The sequence below is a fragment of the Bufo bufo genome, chromosome 2 (assembly GCF_905171765.1).
Source record: "Bufo bufo chromosome 2, aBufBuf1.1, whole genome shotgun sequence".
Lineage (NCBI taxonomy): Eukaryota > Metazoa > Chordata > Amphibia > Anura > Bufonidae > Bufo > Bufo bufo.
The window spans coordinates 339,604,777-339,627,077 of record NC_053390.1 but is presented as its reverse complement, the minus strand read 5'-3'; the positions used below and the strand labels follow the sequence as shown (position 1 = coordinate 339,627,077).

At 47.4% G+C, this 22,301-nt stretch overlaps 1 protein-coding gene across 1 annotated transcript in view; it reads left to right on the top strand.

The window, feature by feature from the left end:
* The first annotated feature begins 19,304 nt into the window (after positions 1–19,304).
* The window catches only part of VPS13A (vacuolar protein sorting 13 homolog A), a 269,928-nt gene continuing 266,931 nt past the window's right edge, over positions 19,305–22,301 (top strand). Inside the window, 1 exon segment of the mRNA XM_040417055.1 lies at positions 19,305–19,509. Within this exon segment, the coding sequence (XP_040272989.1) occupies positions 19,410–19,509 (100 nt within the window). The 5' untranslated portion in view covers positions 19,305–19,409.

Sequence of the window (22,301 nt, the reverse complement as noted above, 5' to 3'; positions counted from 1 at the left end):
TAAAGGGGCAGGCCGCTGTGGAGGTCAATGTTAAAGGGGCGGGCACTGTGAAGGTCACTGTTAAGGGAGGAGGGGACTGTGGAGGGCTGGAGGCCACTATTAAAGGGGCAGCAGGGTACTGTGAGGTCACTGTTAAGGCAGCGGGGTACTTTGAGGTCACTGTTAAGGGAGCGGGGTACTATGGCAGTCACTGTTATAAGGGCAGTCGCTGTGGAGGTCTATGTTAAGGGGGCTGGGAATGGTGGAGGTCATAGTTAAGGGGACTGTAAGCTATGGTCAGTGTTAAAGGGTGGGTGCTGTAAAGATCACTGTTAAGTGGGTGGGCCCCTGTGGAGGTCACTGTCAAGGGGGTGGGGTGCTGTGAAACTCACTGTTAAAGGGGCAGACTGCTGTGAAGGTCCAAGTTAAGGGGGTGGGCTGATGTGGAGTTCCCATTTTAAGGAGACGCGGCACTGTGGGGGGGTCAGTGTTAAGGGGTGGAGGGCTGTGGAGGTCACTGTTTAGGGGCGGGGCACTGTAGATGTCATTGTTATATTGGATACTGTCAATATCTTTTAACAACACACACAAACATTAAATGAAATAGATGAAATATACCCATGCAAAGCCGGGTCCTTCAGCTAGTCTGTAATGAAGACCAATTTAAAAAAAAATATTTGTAGCTCAAAATGAGTAAAAATGATGCAATAATTTAAAAAAATTGCCCGTCCACTAAAATTCCTAAGTCCTTTTCCATGGCAGTGTTACCCAGTGTACCATTTAGTATGTACGGGTGACTTGCATTATTCCTTCCCATGTGCATAACTTTACATTTGTCAGTGTTAAACCTCATCTGCCACTTCTCTGCCCAAGACTCCAATCTATCCAGATCCATCTGTAGCTGTATACTGTCCTCTTCTGTGTTAATTACTTTACACAGTTTAGTGTCATCTGCAAAAATTTATATTTTTCAGTGCAGCCCCACTACACAATCATTAATAAATATATTGAAGAGAATAGGGCCCAATACTGATCCCTGTGGTACCCCACTCACTAGTGACAGTGACCGTGACCCAATCTGAGTGTATATCGTTAATATATCTCATGACATGCACATGTCCCCTAAGCTGTCTAGGGAAAACCTTCAGACAGTTCCAGTGTTGAATACAGGATCATGTTGCATACCCCAGTGGCAAATCATATTTTGAGCATACATGAGGGACATACAAGATGCATGTGGTTTTAGGGATTTGAACTCCTCCCTACCACCAGCCTGAGGTGATGACAGGGATAAATTGATTAGGAAAAAAGAGTCTCAATGGATGTTTTGTCTACAAACTCTGAAACCTGGGGGGATGAATCACCACATTTCCTACACTTGTTTCATACTTTTTCTATGATGTCCTGTACTTAACTGTCCATGCTCCAGTGGTGAGCCCCGCCTCGCTGTTGCGGCACAGCCAGGGTTACTCTGTTGCTTTGGCTGACAGACAGACTGGTCAGCCAATTGGTCTTCCTGCCTCATAAGCTGTATGGTACTAATTCTCCGTATTTTTCTGGATTTCTGACCTTTTGCTGTTTTTTTTTTTACTTTGCTTTGGATACTGACTTTGCATCTGACATTATCTACTGGTTTTTACCTTACTCTGATGTTGATGTTTTCTGTCTGTGTCTTGCCTGATTTGTCTGTCTTTCCCCGCTCTCTTTAACTAGGCCCCACGCACTTTGGATATGGAACATCGATAAGTTGGGCAGATCATCCAAGCAAGTTGTGACAGTGGTGTGGGTGAAGATTCAGGGCTGCACTATTCTCTACCTGTCATAACACTTTTTTTTAAATCCGCTTTATTGAACAAATGCAATAAACAAGGCATTACAGAAAACCAGACAGGGCTGAGGCCCCAATAACAGAGGCATATACTATATCCATACATTCCAAGTCTTAGACAGTGCAGATCAAATGTGAGAAGTGTACAGAAGGTCACAATTAAAAGAATAAATAGAGGGGGCGCATGCGCGCGGCTTGCGGATAGGTCATGCTTCCGTGAGCTCCGCTCCGCTCATCGACTTTACCCTGTTCATAGCGCCTTTTACCGGGCTCCAACACGCCTCAAACTCAATGCAAGGAACCCCGAAAATGACCCGCACTAAAGGAAGGTCGAGAATCCCGGGCACTCCTGCCTCATCGCAGACCTTACCGGAGTTATTCCGGCAGACCAGACAAACTGTCATGGCGGACGCAACACCAGCCCCTGCTAGTCCCGAGTCACTGGATGGAGGTGAGCCCTCACCGGACAGATCAGAGCACGGTACAGGTCAGGATGACCTATATAAGAATATCGCAGCCTTATTTAAGGCAGAATTGTCACAAGCCGTCTCTGAGTTTTCCCGCCAAATACTAGACCTGGGCAACAGGGTCTCGGATTTAGAGACAAGGGCGGACGACATGGCCGATGCATTGGACCATGATAAGGAGGACATAAACAGTCACTCAGCCCAGCTTGCGGAGCTGGAACTTAAAATAGAGGACCTTGAGAACCGGTCCAGAAGGGGGAACCTACGGGTCAGAGGTCTCCCCGAGACCTACAGTGACTTACAGTCTACTCTCACCACCTTGTTCACTGCTCTGCTGCCTCAGGCAGATACTAGCTCCCTTAAAATGGATAGAGTCCACAGGGCTCTAGGGAGACCACGCACTGGGGACCTCCCGAGAGACATCATTCTCAAATTTCATCACCCGGAGACGAGGGACAAAATCCTAGCAGCTGCAAGGGAACTAACCACCCTACCCGGTCTCCCGACGTCGGTCCACCTCTACGCGGATCTAGCACCATCCACACTTCGCAGACGCCGTAAGATGAGGCCGGTCACTCAGGCCCTACAAAAGGCACAGATCCGATATCGATGGGGCTTTCCATTCAACCTATCATTTCAACTGAACTCCCGCATGCACACGATACACTCACCAGATGAAGGTATGGACGCGCTGCAGCGAGCAGGAATCCCCTGCGAAGTTCAAGCCACTTCATCTTCCTCACCGAAGCCCCAGAGACCGGCGAGAGTCTGGACCAGGGTTCCCCTAGTCTCCGGTGGTCAGAGCGGAACGAAAACCTCCTGAACTTTATAAGCTGTTGCCGGTATTGACCATACTTTCTATAATAGGTTATTTCGGGGACTCTCTTTTTTCTTAATCTCAGGATCATATGAGGCCAGTTATGTTATTGCAGGGTCTCGATGATACGGATTATCATGTTGTCCCTAACCTTGGGGAGTTATGGGATAGGAAGTTTGGCCTATGAAAGGCTATCTCCCTGTCCACATATCCCCTATGCTAATGCTTTTTGTTCTGGGCTTATTAGCTCAGTTTGTTTTCTTTGTTTTTTCTGCACTTATTTGAGTTTTCTTTGTAATATTATCTCACTCTTGGAATCTTTAAATGAGGTTACTACTTTACTTATGCTGGTATACAGGGTTATGGGAATGCAACTAATCGTGGGAGCAGTTGACGTCGGGCACACTTTTTTGAACTATGATCACTCTTCCTCTTTCCATTATGTGTAAACTACTTTCTCATAATGTGAGGGGTTTGAATTCTCCTCAGAAGAGAAAAACAGCTTTCTTATCGTATCTTAAACATCTGCCCGACGTCATCTGCTTGCAGGAAACGCACTTTACACCTACGTCTCATCCGAAACATTTCCACCCACAATACACTAGATTTTATTCCTCATCATTTACCTCAAAATGTCGGGGAGTAATTATCCTGATAAAAAACTCCTTCCCTTTTTCTATTACTCAGTCATGTATTGACCCAGAAGGGAGGTATGTAATTCTTATAGGGTCCTATGGAGAAGACTCACTTTGTCTAGTCAACACCTACGCTCCGACAGATGATCCTATCGCTTTCTTTATGAAAATGAGCAAGGTGATTGATAGTCTCACGTTCAATAAGTTAATATGGTGTGGAGATTTCAATTTTACCATCCATCCTGTTTTAGATCGCACTAGTCCACCAACAATAACACGACCGGCGACACAGACTGCTAAGATTAGTCAGGTTCTCCAATCCCTGTCCCTAGCTGACACCTGGAGGGAACATAATGGTTCCCAAAGAAGCTACACTTATTATTCTCCAGCTCATCAAAGGTACTCAAGGATTGACATGATACTAGCATCCACCTCTCTTCTCCCCTCCATGTCTTATGCTAGACATGTGGTTTCATCTTGGTCAGACCATGATATGGTTATTTCAGAATTTCAGACTCCCCAGCAATGTCGAGGCCCGTTTCAATGGAGGCTAAACGAGTCTCTTTTGACCCACCCTGATTTATATACTCAACTACAAGAGAAACTTACAAACTTCTTTACTGACAATACTTCCACTGAGATTGACCCAATGACTCTGTGGTTGACCCATAAAGCCTATATGAGGGGCTGTTTAATAAGTAAAGCCACAAAAAAAAAGAGAGAACGTACTAAAGCCCAGGCGGACCTGGAAACTAGACTAGGGAAGCTGGTCTGGGCCCACCAACGACTGCCATCCCTATACCTGCTTAAAGAGATAAAAGACACTAAACAGAAACTTAACTTGATCCTGACAAATAATACAGAAAAGGCCCTTAGATGGACCAACTCCTTTTACTACAAATATGCAAATAAACCAGACAAACTACTAGCCAATCAACTTAAAACTAAACAAAGGATTAACCAGGTATTTAAAATAAACACAAGAGCCGGTCAAACTACTTCTAATCCTGACACAATATATGCCACATTCCAAAAATTCTACACCCAACTCTACTCTGCCCCTACGACAGAATCGGACCTACAGGAAGATAGCTTTATATCATCTGCAAATTTACCGGTATTATCCCACGAGTCCCAGTTAGGCCTTAACAATCCCATTACAAATGAAGAAGTGGAACATGCCATCAAATCTTTAAAATTAGGCAAAGCCCCAGGCCCCGACGGATATTCAGCCCTATACTATAAAAAATTTGCTACCTTACTCACCCCCCATATAGCCAAGTACTGTAATCACCTCTTGCAAGGAAATACACCTCCAGGAGAATTTCTGAAAGCCTCGATCACAGTTATTCCTAAACCTAACAGAGACCCTTTGCTTACCTCTAACTACAGACCTATATCGCTCCTAAACATTGATAATAAACTTTTCACTTCCATTCTAGCTAACAGGCTCAATAGACTACTCCCCAACTTAATCCACAAAGACCAGGTTGGCTTCATCCCGGGCAGAGAAGCCCCTGATAACATTAGAAAAATACTTAACATCATACATATGTCTAATAAAACCAAAGCCCCATTAGCCCTCTTGGCCCTTGATATTCAAAAAGCCTTTGACACTGTCACTTGGCCATATTTATATAGGGTTCTCTCAGCAGTAGGAATCAAGGGTCCCTTTCTTGCCGCTTTACAAGCTCTTTATTCCAACCCAGAGGCTTATCTTAAACTGCCCACTACAAAAGTTTCACACATCCCAATTAGACGAGGCACAAGGCAGGGATGCCCTCTTTCACCGGCATTATTTGCACTGGCTATAGAACCCCTAGCAGCCCACATTAGATCCAACCCTGATATTAAAGGAATGATGATTGGGGGAAAAGATCACAAACTAAGCCTTTTTGCAGATGATCTCCTTCTTTCTATTACTAACCCCATTATCTCCTTCCCTTCCCTATTAAAACTCTTAGAGTCATTCTCCAAAGCTTCTGGCCTCTCCATTAACCATTCTAAATCGGAACTACTTTGGTGTAACACGCCTGCTTCCATTAAAACAATGATACAACAGCATTTTCCTTTTCAACACAAAACCCATCATATTTCCTACTTAGGTGTACTACTGCCAAATACCCTAGATTTGGTTTACAGAACCAACTATCTACCTATGTATCGTAAGATTCGGCAAGATCTAGCTTCATGGCAATCATTACAAACCTCATGGGTAGGCAGGATAAACATCATAAGAATGGTGATCCTCCCCAGACTCCTATACTTATTCAGGGCCCTACCAGTACCTGTCTTATTAGGAGATCTTAGATCTATCCAGAAAGATGTCATGAAATTTATTTGGAATAACAAACGCCCACGTATCCCCAGAGCTACCATGTATAAGCATAAGACTCAAGGGGGTTTGTCTGTCCCAGACTTTGTAAAATATTACCAAGCAGCTAGAGTGGCCCAAATGTTTCTGACACATCTAAATCCAAGTGAACACCCGCTATGGATATCGATTGAATGTTCTAAACTCAATCCCTATACCTGGAAAGCACTGACCTGGGACACCTCTGCTATCCCTCAGACTCTACGAGCTGACTCTCCTCTGTCCTACTATTCCCTGTTACTTTGGAGGTCAGTTAGATTCAAATTTGCTCTTCAGTCCAAGCCATCCCCGCTACTAAACATTATAGGAAACCCAGTCTTCTTGCCAGGCCTTCAACATCGCAATCTCGAATGGTGGTTCAATAACCAACTTTGTGCTCTACACAAATTTACAGTTAGAGGTAAATTGATGACGCTTGCAGATTTTAAAGACAAATACTCTCCCCCTGACAATGTCTATTTGGTCATGGGGCAAATATTTTCATATTTGAAATCTGTCCAAATTCCTAATCAAAAAGTGGAATTTACTGCTTTTGAACGCTCTATTGCATACTCATTATACAGACAAGGCCTATTATCAAGGATTTATGGAGCCCTCAATACCATTCCTGAAGGCCAGAAATTGTCCTACATGAGGGCCTGGGAAGAAGATCTGCATCAGGAGTTTTCTATCTCCAGATGGTCCCAACGATCACAGACCCTATCTAAGGGATCTTGGCAAGTCACACTAGCTGAATCCTCCATAAAAGTATTGCATAGAACTTACATGGTTCCTACACGACTTCACTGTATCTACCCTGAAGTATCACCTATGTGCTTTAGAGGATGTAATGAGGAAGGCTCAATGCTTCATATCTGGTGGTCCTGTCCCATAGTGGAGAGGTTCTGGAACCAGACAGTGAGTCTGATCTCTTCAGTCCTAGATTTTACTTTTCCTTTAACAGTACCATATTGCCTTCTAGGGGATCAACCCCATAGGCTATCCTTTGCAAAATTTAAACTTGCCCAATTCATTTTACTTGCAGCCAGAATTCATATAGCTTTTAAATGGCGATCAGACTCATTGTCCTTCCAAGCTGTCCTAGATAGAATAAATAAAATACTGATGTTCGAAAAATTGGCGGCCATCCGCACAGATTCATTTTCCACTTTTGAAAAGGTGTGGGAACCCTGGTTATCTTCATCACATTCCTCGGACATACGTCAGGTTGTCTCTCTGTAAAAGGTGTGTTTCTGATGAGCTGAAAGAAGGAGGATTGACCTCCTGCTCCATTTCCCAATCCCTAACTATATGTAACTCTACTACATTGTACCCAAGAGATATTTTACTTTCATGTTTTTATTTCTTTTGTTTTTTCTGCCATTATTGTTATGGTGTCTTCTTTTTATATGCAAAACTCAATAAATACCTTTTGAAACATAAAAGAATAAATAAAGATGCTGAGGCGATAGCATTAGTCATCATTAAGTAGAATACAAAGTCTGTGTAGAAGAGCACCACGATACCCAGACCTTTAAGAATTTAGGAGAGCACCCCCTATTCTTGAAGACTATATATTCATATGGAATTATAGTGTTTACCAATACCTTACGCTGGTTCACAGAGGGACATCTGTCCCCCATCCACCTGATTGCTATGGCTTTTCATGCCAGAAACAAAACTTCACGCAAGAAGGTTCTAGTGTAATGTGGATAAATGGCATCATCGAGAATACCAAGCAGGCATACAGCGGGTTCCAGAGGAACAGGAAGGTTCAGTATGTCAGATAAAAAAAATAGTGATTTCTTCCCAAAACTTTTGAATATAGGAGCATGCCCATATAAGATGCCAGAAATTCACCCCCTCCTCTGAGCATCTATGACATCTGGTGTGTCAAAGCCTGCCCATTTTGTGTACCCATGAGGGAGATAAGTAACTTTGATGTACAATACATACCCAACAATTGAGTGTACTGTATATAGCGGAAATGAACCCTTGGGGGCCTTTCATGACACTTTTAATAATATCTGTGTGAGGAATATGGGTTAATATTTACTGTCAGCCATATCCCCACACCCACTATTTGCTGAAAGATAGCAGAGGTAGTGAATTCCACAGGAGGGCCCTGCTTCAAAGCCCCAGCCATATGGCAGATAACTTCTTGCAGGCCACCTTTGTTTACAATTTCACACCCCATTCAGACAGCATGGATCCTGCAGGAAAACCTCCCTGCAGAGGGTCTAAGCCATTCCACAGTTCAATCAAATCTAGCGGACAGCATGGAACCGGCGATTTATAAGGAATTATGAATCGCCCGGCCATCGCAGGTGCAAACCAGATACATATTTGTGTCCCGGTGGCCACGATGAACAGATGAACATGCCCATGGTCTTAGTTTGGTGGTGGGATGCCAGGGAAGGGAGATATACATATCTCCCCACAGGCACTAAATAACGATACCATGCTTGGACTCTACTTGTAGCCGGAACCCAGGTGGATCTGCTGGTCCCAGAACCATCTCCCTATGACGTTCTGGTCTGGAGCTATGAACCCGAAAGTTTTGGCAGTCCAGAAGAGGGGGAGTGGACCCTTCCCAGAGGAGGGGCCGGCTACAGTTTAAAAGGCTTGTGCCAGCAAGCGGGCGGGTCTTTTCTCTGAAGGAGGGTCACATCGTGCCATGTGTTTAGAGGGATCTGCAACCAGCTGACATCACTGCCCTCCATGTGAATACAGCAAAGGACTAATCATAACCCAAATTAACATTCATCTACCCGGTAACTGACTTGTCCTCTGTGTAATCCTGTTTGTACCATATTACCTGTATTTGTAACCTCAGACCACTGTACATATTCCTTGTGTATATTGTGTTATCTAGTGTGCCCTTAAGGCGATTTAATATATTATTTAATCTTGTGCTGTCTTGTATCTCGATCACGAATCCCCACGTCCGTGTTTCGGCCTTGTTATAAGCTACCGCGGGTTGGTTTCTCACCCTATATAATCCCGTTAGCGGACCAGGCTTATATCAAATGAGAAGCTGGTGGCAGATACCCAGGCTCAGAAAGCGCTGTTTCACTGTGGCAGTGAAAAGGCTCCCTCAGCTTGTTGCCTCTCTGTGCCCACGTGGACAGGAGGTGTCGGTATAAACTATACCAAGCTGACTTTACATGCTCCTCTGGGAGGGTGTAACGTCACACCTTGGTAACCAGGGACCATACCGCGTCTCGTGAGCTCGACGTAGTTGACGTCAAGTGGGCACGAGGGGTGGCATCCCTCACATATTGGTGGCAGCAAAGTGGGATCGAGATACTAGTGTGTGTGAGTGTGAGACCCATACTCCCAGACACTAAAGACTACCAGCAGTAGCTTTTGCCGCTGGAGTCTTAAGATCAGCTCAAAACTAGACAGTCTGAATGCAAATACAATAAGGTGTGTGTGTGTGCATCAGATTGCAGTCTGTGTCAGTGACCATCCGTGGCAATGATGGCCAGTTACACAAGAAGCAAGGCTAAGGAGATGGCCGAGGTTATGAATGATGGTGGGGAGGACACAGTCCAGATAGGGGGCCGAGAGGAGGTGGAAGGCGACTTTCTTCAAGGTGAGGGGGAGCACAGCTAAAGCTCCCCAAGGAGTCAGTTGCCAGCCGTGAGGTCCGCGGTGGGCCTCACTCCGCCTGCCCATACCCCCAGCCAGGCAGGCTCGGCTGCTCTCCTACATGCTGCCCTGGACCGTTTCTAGGCCAGAGACCAGGCTTCCTACGGGATACTCATGGCAGCTGCAGAGCGTCGTGAGCAAGCAGAGGCTGCAGAGCGTGAGCACCAGCTGCAAGTGCTCCAGCTCCAACTCCAGCAGCCCTCCCCAGGCAGAGGTGAGACTCCAGAGACCCGGAATCCAAAACTGCGGGCGGAGGACTTCCCCCTGCTGGACAAAAATGGGGACTTGGACACTTTCTTGTTGGCGTTTGAGACAGGCCGTACCAGCACCAGCTGCCGGAGGACCAGTGGGTCAGATTCCTCACACTACGTCTCAGGGGAAAAGCCCTTGAAATCTTTGGGTACCTGCCCAGCGAGACCATCCTAAACTATGAGGACATCAAACAGGCTCTGGTCCGGAGTACAACTTGACCCCTGAGACATACCGGAAAAAGCTCAGGAGTTTGCAGCGGGGTTCTACCCAGAGCTGGGCCGATTACATGCGGGCCTTGGTGAGAGCGGTCGACCAATGGACCACAGAATTGGGGCTCACCACAGTCCAGCAGCTGAAGGAGCTCATCGCCACAGAACAGTTCTTGTGTAATTGCCCGGAGGACCTACAGCAAGGGGACCAAGGACGGTTGTGCCGGGAAACAGTGCAGCAGTGCTTACCGGAGGCATGGCCTAGGGACCGTCAGTTCGTGGTACCTAATCCATTCAGGGCGGAGTTTTTGTGGATTGTGCACGAGATTCCAATGTCCAGATACCCAGGGGCCGCTAAGTCAGAGGCCTGGACGGGAGACGTAGCCACCCCTGGGGTGTCGGTCATCGAGTGTGTCGTGCGCTTCCAGGAAAAGGCGCAGGCCTTGTGGCGGTTGGTGCACGACAGTATGGGGCAGGGCCAGACCGTCCAGAAGCGGAGTAGGACCAGTTGGCTTGTGAGAGGACCCACCAGGTGCTGGTTGCTGGTTCCTGTACCTCAGGACAAGCTTCAGGCAGCCTGGGAGGGCCCGTACCTCGCGCACCAGCGGCTCAATGTACCTAGATGTACCTGGTCACCCTGGACCACGACCCGGGGAAGGCAGAAGGCCTTCCCCGTGAAACTGATGCAGGCGCATCATAAGCAGGAGGCAGGTGCCCTCCCGGAATGCTGCCCCTTCCGGGAACTGTTCACCAAAACGCCTGGAAGGATGGCATCCACAAGATGCCGTTGGGCATGAAGTATGACCCTTCCACTTCTAGGCGGATGGTCAAGCTGCTTAACCACTTGCCGCACACGTAACGCCGATAGGCGTCCGGGCGGCGGCTCTCTCAGGGCTCAGCGACGCCTATTGGCGTCATCTCGTGAGACCCGAGATTTCCTGTGAACGCGCGCTCACAGGAGCGCGCGTTCACAGGATCGCGAAGTAAACAAGTTGAACTACAGCGCTGATCATTCGCTGGCAGGCTGTGGATGCGATTTTTTTAACATCAGAAAGGTATATTAGACGCTGTTTTGTTAACATCGTCTGATATACCTGCTTCCTGGTCCTCTGGTGGTCCCTTTTGCTTGGATCGACCACCAGAGGACACAGGCAGCTCTGTTAGTAGCACCAAGCACCACACTACACTACACCCCCCCCCCCCCTGTCACTTATTAACCCCTTATTAACCCCTGATCACCCCATATAGACTCCCTGATCACAGCCCTGTCATTGATCACCCCCCTGTAAGGCTCCATTCAGACGTCCATATGTGTTTTGCGGATCCGCGGATCCGCAAAACACGGACACCGGCAATGTGCTTTCCGCATTTCGCGGATCCGCACACTGCCAGAACTATATAAAAAATGCCACGGAAGTGCGGACCCGGAAGTGCAGATCCGCAATTCCGGATCCGAGCGGGACAAAGTCTGTCCTCATAGAAATGAATGGGTCCGCAATTCCGTTCCGCAAAATGCGGAACAGAATTGCGGACGTGTGAATGGGGCCTAAGGGTCCCTTATCACCGCCAGTTAGGGCTGTTTCACACGAGCGAGTTCATTGCAGGAATCACGCTCCGTGTGTGAGTGTGATCCTCCGCTCTGGACTTGCAGGAGCGCACAGCGTTATCATGATGTATAATGCTATGTGCCTCTGCTTGAACTTATTTCTACAGAATCATACTGACAGCTTTATGTCACTATGATTCTGTGGAAAAAAGGCCATGCAGAGACACATAGTATTATAAATCATGATAATGCCGTGCGCTCCTGCAAGTCCAGAGCGGAGGATCACACTCGCACACGGAGCGTGATTCCCACAATGGACTTGCTCGTGTGAAACAGCCCTTAGTTAGCTACTTGTTAGGTAGTTAGCGCCCAGCCCACCGCACCGCAGTCACTGATTAGTCGCTGATTAGCGTCATCGCTGTCGCTAATCAGCACTAGTACTATATAGTATCTGTCAAGACTGATCGCAATCAGATCTATATCAGTACATTAGAGTCACCTTAGGCTGTACAAAAACGCTGTGTTCGCCGGATCAGGCCTGATCTTGTGCGCACACTTGCGTTCAGTCTGCCCCACCGCAGTGACAGAAATAATTTTTTTCTGATCACTGCAAAAAAAAACTATTTTTGGATCTTTATTAGCGATCGCAGCTTTTTTTTTTTTTGCACATTTTTTGGCAGAGATTTTTTCATCCACATTGATCGATGCGAATGAAGAAATCTGTGCCGTTCCTTTTTTCTTTCAGCCTAGAGGCTGAACGAAAAAAATAAATCTCATTACCCGTATGCTCAATATAAGGCCTCATGCACACGACCGTGCTATTTTTTGCGGTCCGCAAACCGCGGATCCGCAAAAAACGGAAGGCGCCCGTGTTGACTTCCGCAATTTGCAGAACGGAACGGGCGCCGGCAATATAAATGCCTATTCTTGTCTGCAAAGCGCGGACAAGAATAGGACATGTTATATTTTTTTTAGCGGGGCCGCGGAACGGAGCCACGGATGCGGACAGCACACGAAATGAATGGGTCCGCATCCGAGCCGCCAAAACGGCGGCTCAGATGAGGACGCAAACAACGGTCGTGTGCATGAGGCCTAAGGAGAATAGCAGAAACTCCTAATGCTGGCCATACATGTAATGATTGCGGAGACCCTCAAATGCCAGGGCAGTACAAACACCCCACAAATGACCCCATTTTGGAAAGAAGACACCCCAAGGTATTCGCTGAGGGGCATATTGAGTCCATGAAAGATTGAACTTTTTGTCACAAGTTAGCGGAAAGGGAGACTTTGTGAGAAAAAAATAATAATAATCAATTTCCGCTAACTTGTGCCAAAAAAAATAATCTTCTATGAACTCGCCATGCCCCTCACGGAATACCTTGGGGTGTCTTCTTTTCAAAATGGGGTCACATGTGCGGTATTTATACTGCCCTGGCATTTTAGGGGCCCTAAAGCGTGAGAAGAAGTCTGGAATCCAAATGCTAAAAATGCCCTCCTAAAAGGTACTCGTTGGACTTTCGGCCCCTTTGCGCATCTTGGCTGAAAAAAAGTGTCACTCATGTGGTATCGCCGTACTCAGGAGAAGTAGGGCAATGTGTTTTGGGGTGTATTTTTACATATACCCATGCTGGGTGAGAGAAATATCTCTGTAAATTGACAACTTTGGGCATTTTTACGCATTTGGATTCCAAACTACTTCTCACGCTTTAGGGCCCCTAAAATGCCAGGACAGTATAAATACCCCACAAGTGACCCCATTTTAGAAAGAAGACACCCCAAGGTATTCCGTGAGGGGTATGGTGAGTTCATGTAAAAAAAAAATTATTGTCACAAGTTAGTGGAATATGAGACTTTGTAAGAAAACAAAATATATAAAAAATCAATTTCCGCTAACTTGTGCCAAAAAAAAAAATCTTCTATGAACTCGCCATGCCCGTCACGGAAAAATGCCCTGTGAAATCCTAATGGTACTCATTGGAATTTGGGCCCCTTTGCGCACCTAGGCTGCAAAAAGAGTCACACATGTGGTATCGCCGTACTCAGAAGAAGTAGGGCAATGTGTTTTGGGGTGTATTTTTACATATACCCATACTGTGTGTGAGAAAAATCTCTGTAAGTGACAACTTTTAAATTTTTTTTATACAAAGTTGTCAATTTACAGAGATATTTCTCTCACCCAGCATGGGTATATGTAAAAATACACCCCAAAACACATTGCCCTACTTCTTCTGAGTACGGCGATACCACATGTGTGACAATTTTTTGCAGCCTAGGTGCGTAAAGGGGCCGAAAGTCCAACGAGTACCTTTAGGCTTTACAGGGTTGCTCACAATTTAGCCCAGCCCAAAATGCCAGAACAGTAAACACACCCCACAAATGACCCCATTTCGGAAAGTAGACACCCCAAGGTATTCACTGAGGGGCATAGTGAGTCCGTGGGAGATTATTATTTATTTTGCAAGAAGTTAGCAGAAATGGAAACTTTATTATTTATTTATTTTTCTCAGAAAGTGTCATTTTCCGCTAACTTGTGAAAAAAAATTAAATCATACATGAACTCACCATGCCCCTCCACGAATACTTTGGGGTGTCTTCTTTCTAAAATGGGGTCATTTGGGGGGTATTTATACTATCCTGGCATTCTAGCACCTCAAGAAACATGACAGGTGCTCAGAAAGTCAGAGCTACTTCAAAATGCGGAAATTCACATTTTTGTACCATAGTTTGTAAACGCTATAACTTTTGCGCAAACCAATAAATATACACTTATTGGATTTTTTTTTATCAAAGACATGTAGCACAATAAATTCTGACACAAACTTGTATAGAAATATAATTATATTTGAACAATTTTACCAGAAAAAGTTAAAAATACACATTTTTTTAGGATATTGCGGTCTATTTTGATTAATATCAGAAAAACGAAAAATGTCAGCAGCAATCAAATACCACCAAAAGAAAGCTGTATTTGTGAGAAGAAAAGGAGGTAAAATTCATTTGGGTGCCAAGTTGCATGACCGAGCAATAAACCGTTAAAGTTGTGAAGTGCCGATTTGTAAAAAAGGGCCTGGTCACTAGGGGGGTATAAACCTGTGGTCCTTAAGTGGGACTCAAAGGGTACGCGGCCGCGTACCAGGAGGTCATTGCCGTCTTCGGTCTTACATGGGAGGGTCCCCGAGAGCAGTCTTGACCCTTATGTCAGGAAAGTGCCAGCTGTGCATAAGTGAGGGGCCCCGGGCAGGCGGGGAAGCTTTGGAACCGGAGCCCGGGAGAGCGCATCCTGGCTCACTCCCCGGGACAAGCACCAAGTGACGTCCTTCCTGGGCACTGCCGGATACTATAGGGGGTTCGAGCCCCACTATAGTAGCCTGGCGAGGCCCCTGACGGACCGCACCAGGAAAAAGACGGCCTTCCAGATACTGAAGGACGCCCTTTCCAGCTTCCCGGTACTACAGGCAGCCGACTTCACGCGGCCGTTTATAGTACCGACTGATGCCAGTAATTGTGGCCTCAGTGTCGGGCTCAGTCCGGGTGACTCCATTGGTCAGGATAGAACGGGAGGTGGGTACACGGGAGCCTGGTGCTCCAGCCGTACCACTTTGTCATTTGCCACCAGAGAGGGTGCGGAGTGTGCTTCCCCTAGCCCCCTCTAAAAGGGGGAGGTGTGAGGAATATGGATTAATATTTACTGTCAGCCATGTCCCCACACCCACCATTTGCTGAAAGATAGCAGAGGTAGTGAACTCCACAGAGGTTCTGGCTTCAAGCAAGCCACTTGTTTACAAATTCACACGCCCTCCAGTCAGCCAGGAACCAGGCCGATGTAACAGGAAGAATCTCTCAGCATGAGGTCTAAGCCATTCCCCAGTTCAATCAAATCTAGCAGACAGCATGGAACTGGTGATTTATGAGGAATTATGATTCGCCCGACCATCACAGGCGCAAACCGGATACGTATTTGTGTCCCTGTGGCCACAATGAACAGGCCCGTGGTCTTAGTTTGGTGGTGGGATGCCAGGCAAGGGAGATATACATATCTCCCCACAGAAACTAAATAACAGTACCATGTTTGGACTCTACTTGTAGCTGGAACCCAGGCGGATCTGTTGGTCCCAGAACCATCTCCCTGTGATGTTCTGGTCTGGAGCTATGAACCCTAAAGGGTTTTGTGGGTCATTTAAAGGGGTTCTGTACTTTGTTTAAACTGATAATCTATCCTCTGGATAGATCATCAGCTTCTGATCGGCGGGGATCCGACACCCGGGACCCCTGCTAATCAGCTGTTTGAGAAGGCAGCGGCGCAGCCTTCTCACTGTTTACCGCTGGCCCAGTGACGTCACGACTAGTATCACTGGCCAGTGATGTCACGACCCCTTTAACCGCCTCCGGACCGCCTAACGCAGGATTGCGTTCCGGAGGCGGTCGATTCATTGCTCTTCGACGTGCCGGTGCGTCATCTCGCAAGACGCGAGATTTCCTGTGAACGCGCGCACACAGGAGCGCGCGTTCACAGGAACTGCAGGTAAACTAGCTGATCTACAGCCTGCCAGCGGCGATCATTCGCTGGCAGGCTGTAGATCCGATTTTTTTACCCCTGAAAGGTATATTAGATGCTGTTTTGATAACAGCGTCTAATATACCTGCCACCTGGTCCTCTGGTGGTCCCTTTTTCCTGGATCGACCACCAGAGGACACAGGCAGCTCTGTAAAGTAGCACCAAACACCACTACACTACACCCCCCCTGTCACTTATTAACCCCTTATTAACCCGCGGATCTGCAAAACACATACGGACGTCTGAATGGAGCCTTACAGGGGGGTGATCAATGACAGGGGGGTGATCACCCCATATAGACTCCCTGATCACCCCCTGTCATTGATCACCCCCTTGTAAGGCTCCATTCAGACGTCCATATGTGTTTTATGGATCCGCGGATCCGCAAAACACATACGGACGTCTGAATGGAGCCTTACAGGGGGGTGATCACCCCATATAGACTCCCTGATTACTCCCCTGTCATTGATCACCCCCCTGTCATTGATCACCCCCCTGTAAGGCTCCATTCAGACGCCCGTATGTGTTTTGCGGATCCGCGGATCCGCAAAACACGGACACCGGCAATGTGCTTTCCGCATTTTGCGGATCCGCACATTGCCAGAACTATATAGAAAATGCCTTTTAAAAAGTTGTCTTTTACAGAGATAGCCAGGCTATGAGCTGTGCGCTGCAATTGTCCAGCGCTGCAGCAAGGGACACGCCTTATACAAAAAATCAGTCCAGTACAACAGAGGGAGCGCAGACACCGGAGCCTATACCGGGCGAACGGAGCGGCGCCCAGACATACTAGTAAGTGCAGGGGGACCCCTGGGCGCCGCTCTGCCCACTGATATAGTTAGTTTTTAGTTTGTACACTAGTGAAAGGTCCTCTTTAAGCTAGGGGAGCTGAGGTGGTTAATGCCAGCCCAGAAGAGGGGGAGTGGACCCTTCCAAAAGAGAGGCTGGCTACAGTTTAAAAGGCTTGTGCCAGCAAGCGGGTGGGTCTTTTTTGTGAAGGAGGGTCACACCGTGCCATGTGTTTAGAGGGACGTGCAACTAACTGACATCACTGCCCTCCATGTGAATACAGCAAAGGACTAATCATAACCCAAAGGAACATTCATCTACCCGGTATATACTTTCTGTATAGTGTTATATCTAGTGTGCCCTTAAAGGGGTTATCCCACTTCGCCTTTTTATACTTACGCTGCTGCCACCGCGCTGTTCACTTCCTGGATTCTGGCTGGGGGCGGGCTTCATCTTGATTGAAGTCTTCTCCCGGCCGGGCCGCGCGCTGGACTGAACGCGCATGCTGCCGCGCATGCGCCATGTGACTTATTTCTGAGCAGTATAGTACAGAGCCGGCGTGCGCGTTCGCAGCTCTGTACTATTCTGGCCGGGAAGAAGTCACCGTCGCGCATGCGCGGCAGCGTGCGCGTTCAGTACAGCGAGCGGCCCGGCCGGGAGAAAATAAGGAGTCTCCTGAGCAAGCGCGACCATTGGGATTCTGGAGAAGAGCGGTGGCCGTAACCAGGGGAGACCGAGTCACAACAATAAGGTAAGTGGGGATGAATTTTATCCTAAACGGTGGGAATTTGTTAATCAAGTATATTTACAAAAATGATCACTGTCAAATCATTAACTGATTTAACAGTGATCATTATGATGGGATAAACCCTTTAAGGCGATTAAATATATATAATTTAATCTTGTGCTGTCTTGTATCTCGATCACGTCCGTGTTTCGGCCTAGTTATAAGCTACCGCTGGTTTCTCATCCTATATAATCCCATTAGCGGACCGGGCTTATATCAAACGAGAAGCTGGTGGCAGTATACCTGGGCTGAGAAAGCGCTGTTTCACTGTGGCCGTGAAAAAGCTCTCTCAGCTCGTTGCTTGTCTGTGCCCGCGTGGACAGGAGGTGTCTGTGTAAACTGTACCAAGCTGACCTTACATGCTCCTCCGGCAGGGCGTAACGTCACATCTTGGTAACCAGGGACCATACAGCGTCTCGTGAGCTAGACGTAGTTGACGTCAAGGGGGCACGAGGGGCAGTATCCCTCACAGGGGGCACTTTAATGGGCATATTACTGTGAGGGGGCACTTTACTGGGCATATTACTGTCAGGGGGCACTATACTGGGTATATTACTGTTAGCGGACAAATAACTGGACATAACTACTGTGAGGGGGCACCTATCTGGCCATAACTACTGTGAGGGGGCACATATCTGGGCATCGCTACTGTGAGGGGCACATATCTGGCCATAACTACTGTGAAGGGGGCACAATGCTGGCATAACTACTGTGTGGTGGCATAAAGGGGGAATCATTTCTATGTGGGGACATTTAGGGGACTGGGTGGGATTAGGTATTTAGTTATGTTTTTGGCGGAGTTAGAGGTGTAGCCTAGTGCGGAATTTTTTTTTGCCTCACGGTATCCCTCTTCCTTCTTTTCAAAAGTTGGGAGGTATGGAATCTAACACAATTAGACCAGGTCACCTTGCAAACGGTGTTTCCTTTGGTATGGGACATAATGTCCTCCTACTGTGTTTTATTTTGCCGACTTGACATATGAATGGCAAACGGATGCATAATGGCTGCCCGCAAATAGCAGACAAATGGAATGGAGGTGGAAGCAAATAGGATGCAATATGTGACACAAAATGGACAATGAGGTTGTCTGCATGAGCCCTGCACAGGGCTGGGCATCACATACCCAGGACACCAATTTTCAAGAGCACATACAGTGTAATGCCACATATCTTGTCTGCACCTCTTATACTGTTTCTCTCTATTTCTGACATGTTTTAGCTGCCTCCTAACAGGTCAGGGAGCACAGCACGCCCTAATGAATGCGTGTGTTCCTGTCAGGCAGCAGCGGGTAACCAGGCTAGCCCGGAGGAGGGACCTGTCAGTTATTGACATGGCCAGGCCCTCGTTCTCCATGTGACAGCGACTGAACTTGTGTGACTTTCTTGCACATGGGGTGGGAGGGAGCTGTGGGAAGGGCGCCATGGTGAGGGAGGCCCGGGTTTACTGCGCATGAGGAGACAGAGGCGGGCCCGGCGGTGTGAGCAGTGTGTGTGCTGTGGGGACACCGGGGGTGACACCCGGGAAAGCAGGGCGACACCATGGTCTTTGAGTCCGTGGTGGTGGATGTGTTGAACCGTTTCCTGGGGGACTATGTGGTGAATCTGGACAGCTCGCAGCTCAAGTTGGGGATATGGGGCGGTGAGTGACACACCCGTACACGTACATAACATCACTCTGCTGGGTGACATGTGCCTCTGCACTACAGCCTGCTCCTGTGTCTGGTGCCAGCTGTGCCAGGCATTCACATGGGTCAGGCCTGTACACACAGTGATCTTATGTAATGTTTCCCTGGAACATGTAGCAGTACTGTTTATGGTCTGTGTGGCCAGACATGTCACGCTTCAGGTGAGGGGGAGATTTGGCGAAAAACGCCACCATTTCCGCTTCACGTGCGCTAAATTTACAAATGTGCAAAATGCTTCCTTTTCGATATCCGTCCCACAGTGTGGTCTGACCTGTCCCTAAAATTCTCCTGAAAACACAGCTTTCCTGCATGTAGAGCTACTTAAAGGGGGCTCCTACCTGCACTAGTGGAATGGCGATTGTCATGACACAAATGTGAACAAAGACATAGGTTTTTTGCTGCGTTTTTCAGCACTTTTGTGCATTAGTGGCATTTAAATTCTTCTTTTCTGCTAAAACGCCAGCTCCAGATGGTAGCTGCAGGCCTATGGGAAATATGACACACAGGACACTACATTTTTTTTGGTACTGACTAGTGTTGAGCGAACTTGTGTTTTAAGTTCTGCGTCCAAGGTTCGGGTTTGGGTTATTGAAGTATCCCGTTATGGATTCCGCTACCACGGACCATAACGGAATTTGGAATCCATAACGGGATTCTTCTATAACCCGAACCCGAACTTTGGACGCAGAACTTAAAACACTAGTACTGACGTTTTTGTTAATTACCGTAGTTTGCGTTTTTTCTGCTGTAGCTCTTGGTGTTTTTTTTCCAGGCATTTTCACATCTTCTCAATAGGAGAAAACAGCATGAAGAAACCGCTAGTGGCCAAACACTAAAAAAATGGCGAAAAAACTAACAAAACTGGTGCACATTTGTGTGTAGGGACCCTTATAGTGATACTAATACCACCCTTAACCCCCTTTTGTTCCTATGATGACCCTCCACCCCGCTGCTGCAGCAGCAGTGATGATGTCGCATGGAGCCTGGTACCGCAGCGGTATATAGAAGGAGAACACAGGCCATTGATTGGCTGCAGTATAATGGCATGTCACCGCTGCAGTCAGAAGAACACAACTGGCTGGGAGGATACCGAGTTCAAGGCAATAAGTGTTGTTGTTCTTCCCTCTGGGTCACAGCAGTGAAATCGTGCATAGTGCTGAGCAGTACACCATGTTAAAGATCTGGCCTATCCCAAGAAGTATTACCCTAAATGGTGCCCACTTGCTGGAGAATGCAGCACAGGCAGCATTGTGTGCCACCACAATTCTAAAACGCTGGTGAATGTTTAGTAAATCAAAGCCATGCCGCATTCCTTGATACAAGCAAAAAAATTGTCGAGTGTCAGTGGGGATTTTGTTTCATGTGTAAAGCAGCTGGTTCTTCACTTGTGCCATGCAGCTCTTAACTTATATGCCCAGGTGCATTTGTTGGCACCAAACATACACTTCAAATGCGATATGAGTGTAGCTCATGCGCTCTTCTTCCTGTTGCCAAGAAGAAAAAGTGGTAGTGCTTCAGATGATCTACCAAGCAGTGGTAGTTTTGTGCTGTAAGAGTTAACAGGGTTGGCCCATCTCACACATTGGTGGCATATGGTCAGGATATGCCACTATTGTCAGATAATGCGGGTCCCATCTCTGGAATAGGGCCTCAAAGTGAGTCAGGTTGCAGCACGCAATCATGGCCATTCATAGAGGTGAACGGAGAGGTGGCCACGCTTGCGCAGTGCGCTCTCCATTAACTTTCATGGGAGTTCCAGAAATACCTGAGCGCACTCACTCAGCTCTTTTCGGAACTCACATAGAAGTGAATGGAGAGCACGCTGCGCATGTGTGGTGCACTCTGCTTCGCTTTGGGGACCGTGTTCTAAAGATAGGTGCCAGTCCCAGCCCACACCTGTCTGACATTGGTGGCATATCCTAGCGACGTGCTGTCAATGTGTCAAATGGGCCAACCCCTCTGAAGGGATTTCCCACGACTGGTCTGTCCTTACGACAGACCATCAGTATTACATTGGTCCAACTCTTTGCACCCCTGCCAATCAGCTGCCTGATGGGACTGTAAGGCTCCAGTGAGTGTTGTGTCCCCGTCATTGTTAAGCAGGCATAGCTCCACACTTTTACCATCTGTCTCTGCTATTGCGGTTCATTTCAGCTTTGTCTCAAGTGAATGAGTCTGAGGTGTAACAAGAGCCAAACAGCTGATTGGCAGGGGGTGCAGAGAATTGGACCTCTCTAATCTAATATGGATGGCCATCGGTAGGCCATTTTAAGGGGTATTCCCATCACAGACAATTGCCCCCTTTGTTTGATAAGTGCGGGACCCGCACCTACAACGAGAACTGAGCGCTGGAGGACCCCGGATTTTCCAGGGTCCGTCCACCACCAAACGCTGCTCCCTTAAAAGTGAATGGGAGCGCACCGCGCATTCACGGCCCCTGCTATTTTCAGCAGCCCCATAGAAATGACTGGAGGGCGGCTGCGCATGCGCAGCACGCCCTCCGTTCATTTCCCCTCTCCGTTCTCATTGTAGGTGCGGATCCCAGAGGTGGGACCCGTACCTATCAGACAATGGGGGCATATCCTAACGATATGCCCCCATTTTATGTGATGGGATAACCCCTTTAACTGTTATTTCTAATATCAGTTATTATGGTGAGAAAGCATTTCCCTAATACTGCAGTAGGGGTTGGAATGCAACCTGGGTAACTGCAGCAGGTATTTGTAATAAGTGAACAAATCAGTTG